We start from the raw sequence: 23065 nt of genomic DNA, 5'->3' as shown, positions 1-23065 counted from the left end.
TTTGATTATTCATATACTCAAAGATCTCATACCATACCATGCTTTACATTATTAATCTTTAATGTGAGATAGATGGAGAGACAAGAGATAGATAAAATGCACGTATATACATTCCCTATTAGACTGTAATATTCTTCTCTTTTTTTTGGCTGCATCATGCAGCTTGCAGGATCTTAGTTCCTCAAACAGGGATTGAATTGGGCCTCCTGCAGTGGAAGTATGGAGTCCTAACCACTGGACAGCCATGGAATTCCCTAAAATATCTTTAAATATACTTACACTTTTATACTTAATACACTTGAATAACTTATATTTTTATTCCCCAAGTAGCTTATCACAGTTAATTGCAGTGACCATGAAATACTTTTTGATTGTCTACTTGAAAATTACCACTCTCAAAATAATATCTCAAGAAAAGAAGAAAAGAAGGAAGGTGCTACCAGTTCTCAAACAAAGGACCACCAACGTTTTTTTTTTTTTAATGCATAAAACTGTAGAAAAATTTCTGCAAGTTCTCAGGCTGTCAACGTGTGTGTCAGAGGAAGGACCCTGTGGAATAAGAAGCAAATACCAAATGAATTCTAGTGGCCTCTGGGCAATACCTTGTTTCTACCACAATGGCTTGTTAAACTTGCCAAAGCAAGCGAGGTCAGGATATGGCACTTTACAACTACCCTCATAATTGAAGAGGAGGAGAGGGAGCAGCCCCAAAGAGGTATTGAGTTTCAAGGAGACTAAAATAAAATTTGCCATTCTTCTTTAACCATAAGAAAGAAGAAAAACATCAGGCTATTTTGCATGTCGTTCATTTAGGAGCCAGACATAAAAAGTGCTCAGTTTTTAAAAAATGTGGATTGCCCTGAATGTGCTCTAGGGTACTTGTACACAAAATGCTGCATTAAGTTTAGCCATCTGGGGCCAGTTAGTTGAACTGGGCAGAGCACGGTGCTAATGAGGTCAAGGTCACAGGCTTGATCCACATATGGCCTAATTGGCTTTGCTCCATTTCACAGCCATAGACCATACCCTGACCCCAGACAGTCATCTCACAAATGTGCACCGGTTGTTTACATGAGGGGCTTTCTGTGCTAGTCACACACTCTACTACTCATCAAAAATTACTCAGAAAACAAAGGTCCTCTGGTATTAGGTTGGTGACATCATAATCTTGTTTGAGGTTAAAGCACAAGAGTGACCATAGATCTTCAATAGAAATGGTGGCTATTTCTTAAATATTTGCAAAGAATAATGTCAGTATTACCAATTCTTCTTTTTCACTTTATAACTTTCAGAAGCTCCTATTGGTATTCCAGTTTTAGATTTTTTTTTCTCTATTCTTAAAGTTTAATTAGAAAGTCTTCTATTTTAGTATTATGGTGAGCTAACAAAATTTTATTGTAGGCTGCTCATAATGACTAAATCTATCATTCACTGTAGGTGAGGCACTTTGATTCACATTAACTCTTTCCAAAAATTTGGGAACCTTGGTATATACATTTTTTTTTTTTTGGTATATACATTTATAGATCATTAATTCCCTTCTTAAGAACCATGACCTATGATTGCCCTGTCTATATAAATGTTTGGAGAACATCTTTCTGGGGGTAGAAAATCCTCTCTCTTACTACCTGAGATAAGAAAATGTGGTTTCTGTCAGCCAGCAACAGAGCGATACACTACACTGAAAGAGATGAATTTATTTCCTGATGACTTCAAGAAAAAGGGTCAGATGGTTTTAAATTCAATATCTGTTTTGTCTGAAACATTTATATGACCTTGAGTGGAGAAACTACCTGTTTTTTCCCAGTACTTAAGTTCTAAAACGAATGAACTGTATGGCTCTTGATAAGTCATTTAAATTCACCATCTATAAAACAAAGGAAAAGAACTAAACAATCCTTACACTGACTTCTTGCTTTCAATTCTATGCTGATATTTGAATTCTCTCATTAAAATCTTACCAAAGTTGCTGTTTCTTTTTGTCAGTATTTTAGCACAGAATATCAAGCAATGTCATAACACCCAAGGAAAAATTAATCTTTCACATTCACAAAATGAGATGAGTTTAGTTTTCATTTTATGCCTAAATTTAGGTCAATTTTTTGGACTTCCAAACCCATTAATCCCTACAAACACCTCTGTCCATGGTGCTGACCATGCAGGTTCTGTAGACTACAGTAGTTCTGAATCAACAAGTTTACAGTTTGGAATGTGAAAAGAAGTAGATGGTGACTAAGGTCTGAGAGGGAAAAAGACCAGAGAGGCACACATAACTAATAAAACGGAAACTGAAATTAAAACTGAAAAGGACACTACATAGGAAGAAAAATGAAGTGAAAAGGAAAGAATCAGTTTCTGGGGTGGGGAGGGAATGAAGAAAATTTACAGAAGAGAAAGACTTCTTTGCATGTTTCTGAGTGGTTCCAGAATTACTTGAGCAGAGTTACTGATTGCAACATTATTAGCTGAGGCAATCCAACATGGAAGCAATGAATATAGTTTCTAAACCTAAACAAAGGGATATGAACAAAGAACAAACTGTAGGTCTGTGCTCAGAATGCCTGGATATATTCAGGTTGCTGTTTAGTCACTGAGTCGTGTCTGACTCTTTTGTGACCCCGTGGACTGTAGCCCACCATGGCTACATGGCTCCTCTCTCCATGGGATCTCCCAGGCAAGAATACTGGAATGGGCTGCCATTTTCTTCTCCAGGGGATCTTCCCAACCCAGGGAGTAAACCCACATCTCCTGTAAGGGCAGGTGGGTTCTTTAGGCAGGTTCTTTAGCACTGAGCCACCTGGGAAGTTCATATACTCGAGTACCAAAGTGAATTTGTGAAGGCAGAGATACAGAAAAGAAAACACTGCAGAAGAAATCATGAAATGACATCACAGGAGAGTTGTCAAGGAAGTGTTTGAGTAAACTGAATTCATTGATGTGCAGGGAACAGGGAATGATATCAGGAACCAATGTGATTAAAATACACAGACATAATGTTAACCGTAGTAAGTAAACTGCCCCCAAAAGAAAACTGGAAAATCTTTTAGACAATAAAAGTAGTATTTCCCCTCTCACCAAACTAATGCCCTTAACAAACACTAAGAAAAAGAGTAAAAATATCTTCCTTGAATTGCTGTTTCTGTCCAAGTCATAATATCTCAAAATGTAGACTGAAACTCAAGCAACAAAAAAAGATGGCTTTTGAAAGTAATTCTGAATAAACAGCAAAGTCTTACTATATAGCACAGGGAACTATATTCAATACCCTGTGATAAACCATAATGGAAAAGAATATTTAAAAGAATGTATATATATGTGTGTGTGTGGGTGCGGGTGTGTGAATATACTGAATCACTTTGCTGTAGAGCAGAAATTAACACATTGTAAATCAACTATACTTCAATTTTTTAAAAAATAATTCTGAAAGGTATTTCAATTACTCAAATTGCTCCTCCAAATAAAGTTTTTTTTAATGATTTTATTCTCTACTAAAACTTAAAGAAGGAAGGGGGTTTACAGTGGAGGATGAAACTGAATAAGACTTCTGCGGTTCATTTTAAGATCATCTTTTCGTAACATCTTATTGAGAGGGTTCTCTAAATGCATATTCAAGTGAACTAGACCCAGTCAAAACATGCTTTTGCTTTAAATGTCCATGGTTCACAAAGACAGTTTACAATCAGTGAGGTGAGTCTTTTTGGTCTCTGTGATGTGAGACTACGTGGATTGACTTTGTAAATATGAAACCAGTATAACTGTTTTAATTTCAATGAACTATTCTTATACACTAAAAAATTCAGTACAAATTTATTTTCATTTGAATTCAAAGGGCAGAACAGATATAAATACTTAAGACAACTGTTTTGGAGCCAAACAGATTTGTGTAGAATTCTGAGCTGTCCTTTACTACCTGTGTGGCCTTAGTCAAGTTAATTAACTTCTTCCAGCTTTTGCATCCTCCTCTATATATGGGATTATCATATCCTCCCTCAAAGGACTCCTGTGAAGTTTAAAAAATGTAATACATGTTGAATATCCAGCATAAAACAGATACCTAACTCTGAACATATGTAAAGATACCAATAAAGAAGTAGCTTAATTAACAGTGTTTATCTCAAGAAATGCTGTGTTTTTAAGACTTTTATCATCCTACCTAAATCGTTTTGAAAGAGTTTCCAGCAGGTCCCATTAAAGTGATAATTTCAAGCCAACAGTAAAACACAAAGAATCAATCAGCAGAGTTCCAAAAATGCACCAAGCCCAAATTTTACCAAAAACAAAATTCTTACAGAAATATCTGGCTGATTTAAATGCCTTAGAAGATGCAAGCTTTTTCTCTTGAAAACACTGGTTGGTGAAGTAACACTAGCTTTAGTGATCTATTGTTTGACTGTTATGTACCATGGATCTCTAGTACTGGCTGGAACACATTTGCAAGCAGAAAATGTTTGTGAGGGTAGAGGTGATTTAGGTTTGAGTGATCCTTGGAGGAAAATAGCAAAATCCAATAAACACAAAAAAAGCATTTTATCAAGATATCCAGATGCTGAAAAGTGAATGGGAGTGGCTTTGTCTTCACCAAGGCCATCTACCACAAAAAAATAAAAAGAAAAATGTAACAGCTCCTAAGTTTGTTCTCCTGGTCTTTGAATCTGGCTATTAAAGAATTGTCCTTACCTGCCTGCTTTGGTGATAATCATCTCGGTTCCAATGTCATGGAACCTCTTCCAGAGGTCAGCACATTGTAGCTCCACCTGAATCTCTTCCATGGAAGACATGGCAGCAGGCACGGGGCCTGCAGCACCAGGGCCCAGGTCAGTGTGAGTGTCAAAGGAGCAGGAAGTCCGCTCAGTGAGCACCTCGGAGTCGGAACCTGTGCTCTGCTCGGAATCTGCAAAATAAACAATTGAGCCTTAGGTGAGAAACTGCTGACTCCCCCCATGCCCCGGCCTCAAAAAGATGGAGGCAGGGTGGGGGGCACGATGGGGTGGGGAGAAGGGTAACAAAAGGAGGCTTAAAACTGGGAAGCTCCAGAGCACAGTACTCAGGGTATTTTTTTTTTTTTTTATGGTTTGTTTTTGTGATTTATGATCTTCTTTCAGGTTTCATGTTTCCAACATGACATCTGGCATTTTAGTAAGTTCTAGCAACAGCTGAAGAAAATTGGTCCACAATAGGCAATAGAAAGAGTATGAATGTCACCGTGTTGAAGGGAATAAAACCAAACTGGGGCAACAAAATAAACAAAGGCCAAATTTTAAGAAAGAATCATCATCACAGACTCCAGCTGCAAACCCAGATTAGACTTTTCAACTTGGGGGAAAAGATTCCATGCTAACAGCAATGTATTCTTTAATTCCATACCACACAGCATCACTGTCCATCAGTCAGTTACTTTTAAACACAGCAATTTCCCTCCATTTATATATCCTGGTCATCACCAGTAATGAAAAGCTGTTTGGGATCTTCAGAAATGCCTTGCTGTATAGTTGAGTAAATGGCTTTCCCTAAAGCCCAATTGGGCCATTTTGGATTTAAAGGAAAAAAAAAAGTCTGTTGTGAGGCAAGGATGTAAGCATATGGAAAAAGTTACCCCAAGAAGGCGGTTAAAACAAAGGGAATAAATAAGTTTAGGAGACACCTTGATTGGTTTCTGAAGTATGGGCAGAGGGGAGGGCTGATCCAAACAGGAAGGTAGGATTGAGAGCAACCAAATAAAAAGCGGGCATGCGGGGCCAGACAGTCCTTTCCTCCTGATTCTTCTTTTCTCAAAGAAGGGGCAGGGTTGGGAGTGGGTGACTAGGGAGGATGCAGACCAAAGAGAATGCTAGAGTCAGGTCTGTAACTTTTCAGAATTTACTTTTAGAAGAATTGTATCTCCTAATATTTTCCAAACTTGGAGTAGCTAGTACAGTCTCCTTATGTCAAATGATACTGCAAACCAAGCCTAAGAACCTATTTCTTCCACTCACCCTTAACATCTAGGATTCTGATCTCTACCCCCTAATTAAATATATAAAGAGAGGTTAAAAAACAACAATGCCTTACTCTGACAACTGGCTTTTCAATGCTGTCAAAGGTCAGGACCTCTTGGGCACCAGTCCTTGACATTAACATGACAGAAGAAGGCTGGGACACAGTGCCAGACCTTCTAGTGACCACCCTCACTAACTGGAGCAGGTTTCCAGGCCTGTGAAAAACACCTCTCATGACACCTTTAATTTTCTTTCCTTCCAATTCCTAAAGTGTTCCTCTCTCAAGTCCAGGCAGCATTTCTAGCAAGAATCTCCCACAGCTTTGCAAAGCCCATAGGAAGCCAAGTGTCGTTTTTCTCCATCCTCCCCAATTCCTCACCCTCACTGCTGAAGACATTCAACACACCGCAGAACTGAACCAAGCTCCTAAACAACAGGGAAGCCTCTGCCCATAATCTTTAGTTTATCCACAACCACTGATCCAGTCATCATCTTCATCAAAAACATTAAAAAGTTGTATAGCCAGATTTTCCATGTCTAAGCATATCATTTTATACCTTGGACTAAACAGAAGCTAATATTGGTCTCTTCCAAGTACAGAAAAGTGGAGCTATTCATCTAAGGGGAGAGCTGTGGTTGAGTGACAAATCTCTATCCCAGCCTGATTCAGTCTGCCTTTCAGCAGAGCCATGACATCATCACGAACTCTCCAAACAGTAATCCAACCCCCTGAGGTGTGGATTCCCAAATCCCATTTTGTTTCTGTGATATGCCCAGAGCTCCTGGCTTATCACTAAAATTGTGACTTTTTCAAGATCTTCTCAAAGCAAGATTTTTAAAAAGTAGTCTTGTCCTACTTTTGGGAGCAAAGTACTATGAAATCTCCCTATCATAGCATGCTATGATTGTGAAACAATTGGAAATAAACAACCTAAGTAGGGCCCGGCAAAAATTTTTGACACATGATTTCTCTAGCATGTGTTTAGGAAGGAGGAAAGAAAGGAAAGATACTGCAGCACTAAGTGATCCATTTCTAAAGGCAGCCAGCTTGAGGTAGGGATTGGAATTGCAGAGTCAGGAAGTAAAAGTCTCTGCTCTGAGTGATGATTCCCTTCATCATTTGGAATAAAACAGGTACTCAGAATCTAACATTAAATGGACTAATGAATAACTTTGGGCAAATTATTTAGCCACATTGGACCTATTTCTTCACAGTACAAATTAGAAGGACTGAACTGAAAACTTTCATAATCTCGTCTACCTCTAGTGGTTTGAAGAATGTAAGAATCCTTCTTAATGCAACTTTCAGGATTAACCCAGGCTACCTCAATTAGAAGCATCATTTTTAAAAATTCTACTTCAAAACTTTAGGAAAAAGTCCAAAACACATGTAAATAAGTCAAAAGAGATAACCTTTTTTAAAGATCATTATACAAATTGCTTAATTGGGACTTTAGTTCTAAGTACTCAATGACCGACTATTTCTAATAGATTGTTAGCTGTTCAATGGTTTTTTTTTTTTTCAGATAAAACACCAAAACCACGATTCATGAAAGAAAAATTTGATAAGTTGGGACTTGAAAAAAATTGCAGAAGCATCAAATTATAAACTGTCTGGGCAAGATAATGAAATGAGGAAAAATCTGAGGATCCAAATTCACATTAGCATAGGAGTTGAAGAATTGAGTATTCTGTTTATAGTTTCAATCAAATCCATCAATAAGCACCTATCAGCATGTGGCCCTATACAAGGTACCATGTAGATAATTTGAAACAGAATCCAAACCTTGAGAAATTTTCCAGTTAGTTAGTATTGATTAATTATGTGTTTATTGAGTGCTTATTATGTGCCCGGCACTGTGCTAGATTCTGGAAAATACTCAAGTACACAACGGATCTCTTTACAGAACAAGTAGAAACTGGAAACATTCATAAATAATCAGAGACCGAGACAACTACTGCCACACAGTTCTCCATACCATTACATATTTTTCTGTATGTCACATAGGAATTCAGGGAAGAAAGAGATCAAAGAGGGCTGGAAAATTCCATGGTTACTAAGAAAGAAATGGACAAGATGTGGAGGCAGAGGCACTATTTTCCCATGAAGAGGATTTTCAGAGACATTTCTTTGCCTGGAAATACTCTGTGCTCCTGAAGTCTCACTCCCTCACAAACTAAAGCCCAAACAACTTCTACATACAGAATGCAGGCACCAGCCCACATTTTCAATCACATGAATGAAGCATGTAATTTTCTATCCTTGATTGTTTAACTGTCACAGGTTGGAAACAAAACTAATATTATAGCTTACATAATTTGTTTTTTCAGAAAGGAACATGTATGTATTATTATAGAAACTGTGAAGAGTGAAGTCACTCAGTCGTGTCCGACTCTTTGCGACCCCGTGGACTGTAGGCCACCAGGCTCCTCCGTCCATGGGATTTCCCAGGCAAGAATACTGGAGTGGGTTGCCATTTCCTTCTCCAGGGGATTTTCCTAACCCAGGGATCAAACCCGGGTCTCTTGCATTGCAGGCAGATGCTTTAACCTCTGAGCCATCAGGGGAGCCCTGATATAGAAACTGTAGATGATCAAAAAGACAAAAAAAAAAACAAATCACGTTTAATCTCATCATGTAGAAATAAACACAAACACTTTTGTGAGTGTAGCATTCTAGGGTATTTTCTGCAACTTTTATTTACTAACTTTATCTCGCTAAAAGATTAATTTACATTTATAGATATTAATTGACACATAACCTAATGTTAGTTTCACATGTCCAACATAAAGATTCAAGTATGTATATACTGTGAAATAATCATCACAATAAATCTAGTTAACATCCTTTACCACGCCTAGTTATTTTTGTGTGTGCAATCAGTATTTTTAAGATCTCTCTTCCTAGCAAGTTTCAAATATACAGTTCAGCTCAATTCAGTTGCTCAGTCGTATCCAACTCTTTGTGACCCTATGAACTGCAGTACGCCAGGCCTCCCTTTCCATCACCAACTCCCGGAGTCCACCCAAACCCGTGTCCATTGAGTCAGTGATGCCATCCAACCATCTCATCCTCTGTCGTCCCCTTCTCCCCCTGCCCTCAATCTTTCCCAGCATCAGGGTCTTTTCCAGTGAGTCAGCTCTTCACATCAGGTGGCCAAAGTATTGGAGTTTCACTTCAACGTCAGTCCTTCCAATGAACACCCAGGACTGATCTCCTTTAGGATGGACTGGTTGGATCTCCTTGCAGTCCAAGGGACTCTCAAAAGTCTTCTCCAACACCACCATTCAAAAGCATCAATTCTTCGGTGCTCAGCTTTCTTTGTAGTCCAACTCTCACATCCATACATGACCACAGTAAAAACCATAGCCTTGACTAGACGGACCTTTGTTGGCAAAGTAATGTCTCTGCTTTTTAATATGCTGCCTAGGTTGGTCATAACTTTCCTTCCAAGGAGTAAGAGTCTTTGAATTTCATGGCTACAATCACCATCTGCAGTGATTTTGAAGCCCAGAAAAATAAGGCCAGCCACTGTTTCCACTGTCTCCCCATCTATTTCCCACAAGTGATGGGACCAGATGCCATGATCTTAGTTTTCTGAATGTTGAACTTTAAGCCAACTTTTTCACTCTCCTCTTTCACTTTCATCAAGAGGCTCCTTAGTTCTTCTTCACTTTCTGCCATAAGGGTGGTGTCATCTGCATATCTGAGGTTATTGATATTTCTCCCGGCAATCTTGATTCGAGCTTGTGCTTCCTCCAGCCCAGCATTTCTCATGATGTACTCTGTATATAAGTTAAATAAGCAGGGTGACAATATACAGACTTGACGCACTCCTTTTCCTATTTGGAACTAGTCTGTTGGTCCATGTCCAGTTCTAACTGTTGCTTCCTGACCTGCATACAGATTTCTCAGGAGGCAGGTCAGATGGTCTGGTATCCCCATCTTTTTAAGAATTTTCCACAGTTTATTGTGATCCACATAGTCAAAGGCTTTGGCATAGTCAATAAAGCAGAAATAGATGTTTTTCTGGAACTCTCTTGCTTTTTCGATGATCCAGCAGATGTTGGCAATTTGATCTCTGGTTCCTCTGCCTTTTCTAAAACCAGCTTGAACATCTGGAAGTTCACAGTTCACATATTGCTGAAGCCTGGCTTGGAGAATTTTAAGCATCAGTTTACTAGTGTGTGAGATGAGTGCAATTGTGTGGTAGTTTGAGCATCCTTTGGCATTGCCTTTCTTAGGGATTGGAATGAAAACTGACCTTTTCCAGTCCTGTGGCCACTGTTGAGTTTTCCAAGTTTGCCAGCATACTGATTACAGCATTTGCACAGCATCATCTTTCAGGATTTGAAATAGCTCAACTGGAATTTCATCACCTCCACTAGCTTTGTTTGTAGTGATGCTTCCTAAGGCCCATTTAACTTCACATTCCAGGATGTCTGGCTCTAGGTGAGTGATCAAACCATCATGATTTTCTGGGTCATGAAGATATTTTTTGTACAGTTCTTCTGTGTATTCTGGCCACCTCTTCTTAATATCTTCTGCTTCTGTTAGGTCCATACCATTTCTGTCCTTTATTCAGCCCATCTTTGCATGAAATGTTCCCTTGGTATCTCTAATTTTCTTGAAGAGGTTTCTAGTCTTTCCCATTCTATTGTTTCCCTCTATTTCTTTGCACTGACCGCTGAGGAAGGCTTTCTTATCTCTCCTTGCTATTCTTTGGAACTCTGCATTCAAATGGGAATATCTTTCCTTTTCCCCTTTGCTTTTCCCTTCCCTTCTTTATACAGCTATTTGTAAGGCCTCTTCAGACAGCCTTTTGCTTTTTTACATTTCTTTTTCTTGGGGATGGTCCTGATTCCTGTCTCCTGTATAACATCATGAATCTCGTCCATAGTTTATCAGGCATTCTATCAGATCTAGTCCCTTAAATCTATTTCTCACTTCCACTGTATAATCATAAGGGATTTGATTTAGGTCATACCTGAATGGTCTAGTGGTTTTTTCCACTTTCTTCAATTTCAGTCTGAATTTGGCAATAAGGAGTTCATGATCTGAGCCAGTCAGCTCCCGGTCTTGTTTTTGCTGACTGTATAGAGCTTCTCCATCTTTGGCTGCAAAGAATATAATCAATCTGATTTCAGTATTGACCCTTTGGTGATGTCCATGTGTACAGTCTTCTCTTGTGTTGTTGGAAGATCGTGTTTGCTATGACCAGTGCGTTCTCTTGGCAGAACTCTACTAGCATTTACTCTGCTTCATTCTGTCCTCCAAGGCCAAATTTGCCTGTTACTCCAGGTGTTTCTTGACTTCCTACTTTTGCATTCCAGTCCCCTATAATGAAAAGGACATCTTTTTTGGGTGTTAGTTCTAGAAGGTCTTGTAGGTCCTCAAAGAACTGTTCAACGTCAGCTTCTTCAGTGTTACTCTTCGGGGCGTAGACTTGGATTACCATGATACTGAATGGTTTGCCTTGGAAACAAACAGAGATCATTCTGTCGTTTTTGAGATTGCATCCAAGTACTGCATTTCAGACTCTTTGTTGACTATGATGGCTACTCCATTTCTTCTAAGGGATTCCTGCCCACAGTAGTAGATATAATTGTCAGCTGAGTTAAATTCACCCATTCCAGTCCATCTTAGTTTGCTGATTCCTAGAATGTTGATGTTCACTCTTGGCATCTCCTGTTTGACCACTTCCACTTTGCCTTGATTCATGGACCTAACATTCCAGGTTCCTATGCAATATTGCTCTTTACAGCACCGAACCTTGCTTCTATCACCAGTCCCATCCACAACTGGGTATTGTTTTTGCTTTGACTCCATCCGTTCATTCTTTCTGTAGTTACTTCTCCACTGATCTCCAGTAGCATATTGGGCAGCTACTGACCTGGGGAGTTCATCTTTCACTGTCCTATCTTTTTGCCTTTTCATACTGTTCATGGAGTTCTCAAGGCAAGAATACTGAAGTGGTTTGCCATTCCCTTCTCCAGTGGACCACATTCTGTCAGATCTCTCCACCATGACCCGTCTGTCTTGGGTGGCCCCACACGGCATGGTTTAGTTTCATTGAGTTAAACAAGGCTGTGGTCCATGTGATCAGATTGGCTAGTTGTCTGTAACTGTGGTTTCAGTCTGTCTGCCCTCTGATGCCCTCTCTCAGTGCCTACCATCTTACTTGGCTTTCTCTTACCTTGGATGTGGGTTATCTCATTATTAATTATAGCCACCATGCTGTACATTATATCCTCAGGATGTATCTATTTTTTTTTTTTTTTTTTTGACCCCATGGACTGTAGCCCACCAGGCTCCTCTGTCCATGGGATTTCTCAGGCAAGAATACTGGAGTGGATTGCCATTTCCTTCTCCAAGGATGTATCTATTTTAACAACTATAAATTTGCACCTTCTGACCATTTTACTCATTTCACCTCCCCTCCAGCTCCTGACTCTGGTAACCAACCAATTTGTTCTTTATAGCTAAGAGTTTTGGAGAAGGAAACGGTAACCCACTCCAGTGTTCTTGCCTGGAGAATCCCACGGACGGAGGAGCCTGGTAGGCTACATACAGTCCATGGGGTCGCTAAGAGTTGGACACGACTGAGCGACTTCACTTTCACTTTTCACTTTCATGCATTGGAGAAGGAAATGGCAACCCACTCCAGTATTCTTGCCTGGAGAATCCTAGGGACGGGGGAGCCTGGTGGGCTGCTGTCTATGTGGTCGCACAGAGTCGGACATGACTGAAGTGACTTAGCAGCAGCAAGAAGCAGCAGCAGCTAAGAGTTTAGGGTTTTTTGTTTGTTTGTTTTGTTTTGTGCTTTTTCTTTTTTAGATTCCACATATAAACGAGATCATGCAATATCTATCTTTCTCTATTTGATTTATCTCACTTAACATAATGCCCTCAAGATCCATCTGTGGTGCTGTAACATAATAACAGCTATTAAAAATTACATTTACAGTTAGTAAAAATATCAACAGAGCTTTCCTTTTTATGTCTGAATAATATTCAATTGTATGTATATATATATCACTGATTCTATATAGTTGTTTTTTAACTCCTAGAGCAGTGAGGGCTACCTGTGACATTAACTACTCTACAGTACCCTTAAAATAGTCATCTCAGAGTCCAGATCAACAGTCGAGATAAAAATAAAATTTACTCCTTTGTAAAGCACATTTCCAAATCATAGTTACATAAAATATTTAGGCTAACCAGATAAATTATTTCATCTGTTAATGAGAATACACAATCAAGTGCATAGTGCAAGTGCATATTACCTAAGTGCATAGTGAGTACGTTATTCCAATTAAGTCAGGTCCTCCATTCAGAAATATAATGTCTTTTGAAGATCAGAAAATACTTCTGTGTTTCAAGATTCTTTCATTCTTGACAATTTGTGACTTCCTACCTTCAAAAAATAACCATTAGGAACTCATTTGAATGACCTGGATAGATGTTTTGGCTATCAGATGTTTCTTGTGAACAATATTGTAATGAGGGAAGTTTTAGGAAATCAGGAACATAAATGAAAAGTTACACATAACTAAGGAAGTTAAAGGAGAAAACTTTGGGAACCTGCACTAAGCCAGGTATAAGTCACTGGAGAACATCATGTGACTCAGAGTCAAACCGACATATTTATTGCTTTTCAAAAGAGAATCTAACCATCAGTTCACAGGGTCACTCATTTTCTATCTCTGACCTATTTTGTATTGACAAGCTGGATATTGTAACACTGAGTTCTCAAGAAAGCTCAGTTTAGCCTAGAGAGAATTCCAGTTCTCAATTCATGCAAAACATAGCAATAATAAAAATAGTTTCTTCCTTTATATTTTACATACTATCTAATATATGGCATATATGTTTATGTTAATTTTGTAGATGCAGAAATTAAGACTAAGAAAAACTAAAAACAACATGACCTGTGAAGTTGATCTTCTGCTTCCTGAATCAATGATCAGGTCTCCCCAAGATCATACTACATTCATCCTTGGCCAAAGCAGTCAGCAATACTGTAATACCCTTCAACTGTTTTAACCTTCCTTACAACTGAAATGGCTTAAATGCTTGATCTCGGCCAAATCACATAACTGGGCTTCCCTGGTGTCTCAGTGGTAAAGAATCTGCCTGCCAACGCAGGGGACACGAGTTCGACCCCTGGGTCAGGAAGATCCCTTGCTGAGAGAATAGCACTGAAACAAGTACACTATCAAGGGTGAAAAAGATCACCAGCCCAGGTTGGATGCATGAGACAAGTGCTCAGGACTGGTGCACTGGGAAGACCCAGAGGGATCGGATGGAGAGAGAGGAGGGAGGGGGGATCGGGAAGGGGAACACATGTAAATCCACGGCTGATTCATGTCAATGTATGGCAAAAACCACTACAATATAAAATAAATAAATAAATACATAAATAAAATTCAAAAAAATAAATAAATAAAATCATGTAAAAAAAAAGAAGAAGGAGGAAACGGCAACCCACTGCAGTATTCTTGCCTGGAAAATCCCATGGACAGAGGAGTCTGGAGGGCTACAGAACATGGGAAGGCAAAAGAATTAGACACAACTTAGCAACTAAACAACAAAAAGAAGCCACATAACTATTCTGGTCCCTATTTTCCTTAATCTTTATAGCACAGCACATGTACATATAATTAGGGGTACTATAAAGTCCCCTTTAAATTTAATGTTTAATAAAGAATTTGTAGTATAGCTTAAAGACCAAAAAGTCTAACAGCAGCAACCCAACCATGATAAACTGATTCGGTTGACATGTATAGGAAAAGCCTGTATATGTGTTCTTTGACTTAATTTCAAAATTAGATATTATGAAAACATATTTCATGGGCTTCCCTGGTGGTTCAGCAGTAAAGAACCCGCTTGCAAGTCAGAAGGTGTGAATTCAATCCCTGGGTCGGGAAGATCCTCTGGAGGAGGGCATGGCAACCCAGTCTAGTATTCTTGCCTGGAGAATTGCATGGACAGAGGAGCCTGGTGGGCTACAGTCCATAGAGTGGCAAAGAGTCAGACATGACTGAAGCGACTTAGCATGCACACACTGACCAAACATATACCAGAGTCTGCCAGGTGACTTTCATCTCCACTTCACTAATAACTTTAAGTAGTCATTTATTACTACAGTTAACAAGGCATATTTACTTTTGGGGCTTGGAAAACCAAGAGTAGGGTCTTGGAAAGTCACCTCATTTTGCAGTACCTCAGTTTCCTTATCTTTACTATCTCCTTATTTTACTATTAGAGTCAAGGGGAAGATACCTTCCTTCTCAAAAACTACATTTGTATCTTTATGATAAAAACAGAATCTAATGTTATCAGCAGAATAACTTTGGACAGTGAGATAAATATAAGCTCACAAGAACTGTCCCAACCAAAGAATTAATGTGTGCATACAAAGTCACTTCAGTCGTGTCTGACTCTTTGCAACGCTATGGACGGTAGCTCGTCAGGCTCCTGTGTCCATCGGATTCTCCAGGCAAGAATACTGGAGTGGGGTGCCATGCCCTCCTCCAGAGGATCTTCCCAACTGAAGGACCGAACCTACATCTCCTGCGTTTCCTGCACTGGCAGAAGATTCTTTACCACTAGCCCCACCAGGGAAGCCCAAAGTGTTAGTAGTCAACATATACTGAGCACTTACTGGCATTCTGCTAAGACTTTACACACATATCATCATTTAACAGAACAACTCTAAGAGTTACCATTATTATCTCCATTTCAAGTAATATTGACAGTCAAATTCAGATTACATCAGTTCTACCTCCTAACGATTGCAGGCATATTAAACTATACTTACTGTCATTTTTATTCCAGCAAACATTTCTGCTTTGTATAGATCAGGTTGTATGTGAATGTGCCAAGACAGATAAAACCAGTTCTTGCTCTGAAGGAGCTCACAATGACAGGAAGGACACAGAACCTGTCAAAGACAGTGGTCTTTAATAGGTGCTCTGACAGACGTAGGAGCAAAGTGCTAATGGAAGCTCTGAAGAGCAAACAAGTCACTGGATGAGAGGATCGAAAATTTCATGAGGTGAAATTTTAAGAGTGGGCTTGAAATCTATGAGCTTTATATTGGTTTAATATGAGCAAGCAAAGAAATTATGGGGACAGAATCTCAGGTAGTGAGAACAGCATTAAGAACTTGTCATTTTTAGAAAATTACAAGCACACTGAAATGGCAAGAGCTTAAAATACATAAGGGAAGAGGGAAAGTGAGATAAATTGGAAAAATCAGGTTCAACTCAACTAGACAATGACTTACTGGTACATAATAAATGTACCAATTACTCTTCTATCTATAGATTCTTGAGATATCATTGGAGAAAAAACAAAAAACCCTGGCCTCATGGAGTTTATATTTTAGGAGGAATGTGTATGTGTCATAATATGGAGTTTAGACTTTATTTTGTTTACACCAAAGTTTTCTTTTAAACGAAGGTGCAATTAGCTTGGTGTTCCCTTCTAGACTATGAATTCCATAAACTGAGCTTCACACTTTGCTACATCTCCTGAATGAATGATACATGATAGCCTGGTTTCAGTGTGAAAGACTGGCGGTAGAAGACTACTCTAGAGTCAGATAAGAGATGCTGAATTTTCTGAGATTAGATGGACAGTCACTTCCATGAGACTGGACCTCAGGTGTCATATTTTAAGCCAAGGGAAAAAGTAGTTAGAGACAAAAGAGAAAGACCCAACCCAGATGATAATCAAGCAATTGCTTTTGTTTCTGCCAATAACTGGGACATGACTACATTGAGCAGTACCCTCTATCAGATACTGGTAGAGCAACCACTTCTTGATCTACATCTTAAGTCCCAAAGTCTCTAAAACCAATACCCCCACAGTCATCTCAGGGCCCCCATTCATACCACAGCAGACATCAGAAGCTTATAACCCAGGCAGCACTCTCTGTACCTGGCTCAAGTAATTCCTATTTCCAGAGGACCTCTGCAGTGGAAATTGGTCCTGGGACATCAGATTTTATCAGGTAGCTTAGCAAAATCTGGTGATGAAACTTTTTATAGAGTAATTCTAAATACGGCAGAGGCAGAACATTTGGCATGGACCTGAGTGCGGACTGAGCCCAAATTTGATACCCCTTCCAGAGCTTCAAGGGAATGAACTATAAACCAGGTTGGATTAAACTAAAATTATGATGATAGCAAACACTCAAATGAGCCTGTTAGATGACTTTAGTAATGGAATGAAGTCTCTGAGCCCTCCACGCGATCCAAGTTTTATTTGGGAAAAGGGGGGTGGTAACCTGAAGCCTGCAATACCCATGCCAATAATCCAATTAAGGAGACTGAGCGCACATATCCTTCAGCTGCCTAAAGCACTCTGCACCTGACAACCAGCACCTCTCTCACTGACAAGCAGACCACAGGCAAGGACCCAATGTCATCCCTGCACTCTAAGCCTTTTAAAGGGGCTTTGCAAAGAAGTGGCAGCAGTCATTTTTATATCTGTTTCTTGTTGATCAGACAAAGGCTCAGTGTCACCAAAGGTTCAACCTCTAGTGCTCCAGCATGCTTTAAAGGTGGAAGCAAGCAAAAGAAGAGAAATAGCAGGCACTCCACTAAATAGTCAGTATACATTTATATGTAAGCCTCATGCAATTTTCACAGAAAATCCTATGGAATAAGCATTACTGCTGCCATTTTATAAGTGAGGAAACTGAGGTTTGGCAGGATGAAGAAGCTTTTCTCACATTATATAACTAGCAGGGGTCAGAGTGGGACTTGAGTTAGTCTGACACTGCAGGCAATGCTCTTTACACTATCGACTGTTGCCCAGTTTTTAGAGCTAGTCCTGCAGAGTTGTGAGCTTCCCACTCTGAAGTGGGAAACACAGAGCCAATGTTCAGGCTGCTGGGTGAGAAGATAGCCCTATGGAAGCTGAAACACTGTGCATCCTCAGAAAAGAGAAAATTCAAACCAAGGTCAGATGGGAATTTTCCTTCCTCAGTCGGAGGGCAGTTATGTTCAGGAATATTTTAGGTCTCTTCACCAACTTAACATTATTTAACACATAAATACAAATGTAAAAGGCCCTTTTTGTCGTATTTCACCTCCTGTTTCCAGCCCTCCCTGGGTAAAAGATCCAAATGTGACAGATCACTAAAGATCACTGTTATGCTGTAGCCGAGAAATTAAGTAAAATAACATTAGAAGATACTTGGATTGGAAAATGTTTGGACTTTGTGAAATGTGAAATGACAGCGTGGAAAGACAACAAAACACAGCTGAAGTAGTTCCTATTTGTGCATAATTTAGTTTATTTAGGCTGAGGTCAGAGTTCAGGGCACAAAAGCTTTTGATAGTCTTACATGTATACCTACACTTAAGGAGAAATCATCTGATAATAACATGTGAAAGCACTTTATAAACAGTAAAACATCAAATTAACATATAAGATTACAAGCCAATGACCAAGTTAGTTGGGAAGGCTAAGAATAAATAAGGACAACTATGGGTCCTGGATTTTTCTAGAACAATCCTAAGTTCAAATATTTTATTTCTTCCCCCCACCCCCATAAAATTACAAGTTTTGAGACCAACTCTTGGTTCAAAAAATATTCTTGATCAAAGTACAGAAAATGCATAAATGGAATAACCAAAAAATGATCATAAGCTACATGGCAATACTGAAATCTAAAAAACCTCTAGTCCCAGAGGTCTTCCAAAATTTGATCCTGGTTGACTGGGTGGTCTTCAAGATTGACTAGTCAATTTTAGGCCAGCAGCTGTCAACACATGCCCCTCCCCGAGGCTCATGGCATTTCTTCTGGGTGAACTGACACATTAGATCATCCCTAAGCCAGTGCTTGTTTGCTCTTTGCAACCACAACTACTCCCAACCTCCCACCACCCCCCCACCTCCACTGCAGCCACTACCATAACACCATCAAATACCTGCCAAATTTCCATGATGTGAAAAGGAGGCCTTCCCCTAAAGGCTCTAGAAGAACATGCTCTACCTTGTTAGGCTATTCTCACTGAACACCAAAAAATAAACAAATCCATGCTAATATGCTAAATGGAAGAATTAAGCAGCTGACTTGCAATCAACAATTGTAATTTAACTATGACTCCTGGAGTAAGTGCGCTTGGAAGTGGCAATTTCAAAAATGTAAGTAACATAGACATTCAAAGACAGCCAGGAACATGCCATATCCTTCAATTATACTCGACACCACCAGCTACACTCAATTTAAAATCCACTCAACCTATCAAGACAAATATAACGAACCATCTTGTTTAATGAATAGAAGAGTTATGTGGCTGAAAATGTAACCACCTCTCCAGTAATTTTCTAAATTTATCCATTCAATCACTCACTCATTTATTCAACAAATACTTTTTGACTATCTAGTCTGGGCCCACAAGTGTGTTAGATACTATGAAGGCACAAAATGAAATAAGCTATGTTCCTATGTCCTCAGGAATTTACAAAATCACTTAGGAGATAGGTCAGGTTAACTAGGAATCTAATATTAACAGAACAGTCAAAAGCCAGCATGGCATACAGTGTGCTGAGGGACTGCAATTCAAAAAACCAAGTTCTGAAGTTCATCTCTTTTTTCCCAACTGTCTCATCTTGAACAAGTCATTTAACCTCTATAAGCCTTAGTATCATCATTCACAAATTGAGGATATCATTAGTAACTACTTTGTGAAATTTCTATGAATCACTAACAAAGTGTGTGTCTGTGGGTTTATGTAAACACTTTATCAGAACTGAAAGAGACTGCTGTATTGTTGTTATCCAGTCACTAAGTTGTGCTCAGCTCTTTGAGACCCCATGGACTGCAGCCCGCCAGGCTCCTATCCACGTGATTCTCCAGGCAAGAATTCTGGAGTGGGTTGCCATTTTCTACTCCAGGGGATCTTCCTGACCCAGGGATTGAACCCATGTCTCCTGCATTGGCAGATTAATTCTTTACCTCTGAGCCACCAGGGAAGCCCAGTAAAAGGGATACTTAAATGCTGATTTTCATTATTATCTAAAAGGAGTATCAAAAAAATGCTATAGGAATTGTGAGGTGACAAGAACTTCTTCCAGTGCAGGAGGCTTTTTTGTGCCTAATGAAGAGATGTCTTGAAGATGAAAAGGAAGAGAGGGGGAAAGAAGAAGAAAGATATTCCAGGGAAAGGGAATTTTATGGCAGAGGCATGGCAGTAAAGTCTACCAGACAGGTTTTGAGAACAGCTAGTAATTGAGACCATATCTGTGTGATTTCTCTTGAATCCTCAGCACCTGAGACAGTGTCTGGCATCTATTATGCACTCAATAAAATGTTGTTTTTGTTGAATTCATGAATGAATGAACGAAGTGCTATAAGTTTAGCAAAACAAGAGAAGAGTTGTGGCCAGAGAAGCCTGGAGCCATATCAAGAATCTTGAATGCTATTCTTCTTCTGATCTTCTTCAGGAGACCAAAATATCCCCACTAATGAGATGTCCTAATTAAATGCCATGTTCCCAATAAAAACCCAACAGGGTCACCTCCACGCATAATTTAAGTTTTTGGAATCCCATTAGCTATTCCTTCCAGGACTGTGAGTTGTATTAAAACTAATTGGCAACATCTAACCTGAAATCTTTCAGGGGCATCAGGGAATTCAGTCACCTCTATGAGTAGCAATCAGTCAGTCATCTTAAAAATTCCTGATACTAACTCTCCTCCACATGAACTTAAGGAGAAAAGGTGCCTGTGGTAATGAGAGTAAAATGAGGGAAGAAGCAAGCCCTTCTGCAAGTGCTGGGACTGGTGATGCTTGTGTGTGTGTGTGTCAGGGTTGCAGGGGTGCAGAGATGACTTATCCTTCAGGAAAAGGATGCCTCCTGCACATAGAGCTGCCACACCCTCCAGACCCTCACAGCAAGTGTCCCTGCTATCTGTGATGAAGTGGGGTGTCCAGAGAAGCTGCCAAGAAAGGGTAGGAGCACAATCCCTCTTCAGAATCACAGTGACCCAGCTTTATGACTTTGGGCAAGTTATTTAACCCGCCTGAGTCAATTTCCTCAATAAAGCAGATATGTCCATGGCTCTCAGCAAAGCCCCTGGCACACAATAGGAGTATTAGTTCTGTCCTTGGAAAAGGCAGTGGCCACAGGGTTAGATCTTTTCCCAATAACTTCCCAATCCATATCTGAGAGGGAGAAAGAAGGTTCTTTCAAAAAGAGAAAAGCAAATTCTAGCAAAAAGAACTTAGGATGTAGAACTGAAAAATATCATATAATGAAGACAACAGTTCAGGGCCTAGAACAAAAGCTATCAGAATTGAATGTGTTAGAAGGAGAGATTGTGGGAAGGCAGAAGGAGGGAAAGCAAAGGAACAGTGGAAATGCCAGCTAAGAAAGCCTGTTTTTCATGTAGGTCTAATCCCTTGGACTGCAAGGAGATCCAACCAGTCCATCCTAAAGGAGATCAGTCCTGGGTGTTCATTGGAAGCACTGATGCTGAAGCTGAAGCTCCAATATTTTAGTCACCTGATGCGAAGAGCTGACTCATTTGAAAAGACCCTGATGCTGGGAAAGACTGAGGATCCTAGGAAGAGAAGGGGATGACAGAGGATGAGATGGTTGGATAGCATCACCGACTCAATGGACATGGGTTTGGGTGGACTCCGGGAGTTGGTGATGGACAGGGAGGCTTGGCGTGCTGCGGTTCATGGGGTCGCAAAGAGTTGGACACAACTGAGCGACTGAACTGAACTGAATCCCGGTTTGTGATGGCTGCTGCACTAGTTGAGAAAGAAAATGACTAGAACCTGAAAGAAGAGAAAACAGGGTGGACCACTGAGAAGAGATGTATGTTGAATCTTCAGTAAGGAAATGGGGCCAGGGAAGCAAATTCTAGCCCTGAAGAGAAAAGCAGAGCGATCATCCTTGGCTGAAGAAGCAGCCCAAGGGCACTGCTCCACAAGAGGTGGGAACGACAGGGAGCAGCTGGGACCCGGCAGGGTCCCCTGGCCCCAGATTGACAACCTTGTCAAGAGTACTTACCCTCTGGCTCAGGCTGAGCAAAACACACCCTGAGGAAGCAGCAAAGGTCTGGTGCCCAGAGGAGTCTCCCAGAGAGCACGCGGGTGAGACCTGAGATTGTGCAGCATAACCCCTTTGACAGGTGAGATCACTGAGACCTAGTCTAGCTGCCCAGTGCCACTTACACAGGAGCATCAGAGAGAAGAAAAGGACTCCGGCCTCTTACCCCAAAGCTGGAATTCATCTACCATCCGCTCCACTCCACTTCATCCATCCACCCCAAAAACCCTAAAATTGAATTCTTTAACAGTAGAAATGAACCCACTCTGGGGACACAGGGCAAGCATTAAGAGTGAGACAAACACTCTGGATTAATTGTATTTGTAGCAGTATTTTTATGTTTACAATTTACCAACCCCTCCTTGAGATGCTTGCCTCATGTCCCAAGTCCCCAATGAAATTCCTCTGCAAAAGCCCACCTCCCAAGTCTCTCCTGTCTTCTTTCTTTCCTTCAAAGCCCTCCCCAGAGGAGAGTGAGTTGTCAAAGGAATCTAACCTGGTGAATTTTTTTGGTGATAGCCAATAAGAAGAGGGTGAAGCAGGGTTAAAAAAAGAAAAAAAGAAAGCATAACACTGTCTTCTAGGTAAAGGATACTTTGGGAAACCCACAGTTTCCCATTTCTGACCACCCCCATTTCTGACTCTTTGAGTCATCTTGACCAGGTCACTTCATTCCATTCATTCCTTGGCCAACACCTTGGCTATACAGCATGCCTCTGCTTTTCCCAGGCCTACCTACCTTGAACGGTCAGAATGACCTTTGAAGAAACAGTGTCCTCCAAGTGTGTCAGCAATTCAGAAACTGACAGCTTCTAAAATAGCTGGTGTGTTGTTGGGTGTCTGTTGCCTTCTGAAGGAGTGGTGGTGTCGCCGAGGCAGCAGGATTTCCTTGCCAAGGTTGCTGCTACCCTCCTCCCTGTGAGGCTCTGCACTGTCTCTCCCTACTCCAGCCCAGAAAGACTTCGAGCCCAGGGGCCGTGGCATTTAAGCACTGTCAAAGTTCCCAC

The 23065-nt window shown here is 40.2% G+C and overlaps 1 protein-coding gene across 2 annotated transcripts in view; it reads right to left on the bottom strand.

Moving 5' to 3' along the window:
- Positions 1–23065, bottom strand: part of TBX15 (T-box transcription factor 15) — a 123147-nt gene that overhangs the window by 45113 nt on the left and 54969 nt on the right. For both annotated transcript variants that reach the window (XM_043459603.1, XM_043459595.1), the window contains exon 2: positions 4678–4891. In XM_043459603.1, the coding sequence (XP_043315538.1) occupies positions 4678–4778 (101 nt within the window). In that variant the 5' untranslated portion in view covers positions 4779–4891. The remainder of the gene's footprint in view (positions 1–4677; positions 4892–23065) is intronic.

Source organism: Cervus canadensis, chromosome 2 (genome assembly GCF_019320065.1).
Source record: "Cervus canadensis isolate Bull #8, Minnesota chromosome 2, ASM1932006v1, whole genome shotgun sequence".
NCBI lineage: Eukaryota > Metazoa > Chordata > Mammalia > Artiodactyla > Cervidae > Cervus > Cervus canadensis.
This window is presented reverse-complemented; position numbering and strand designations above follow the sequence as displayed.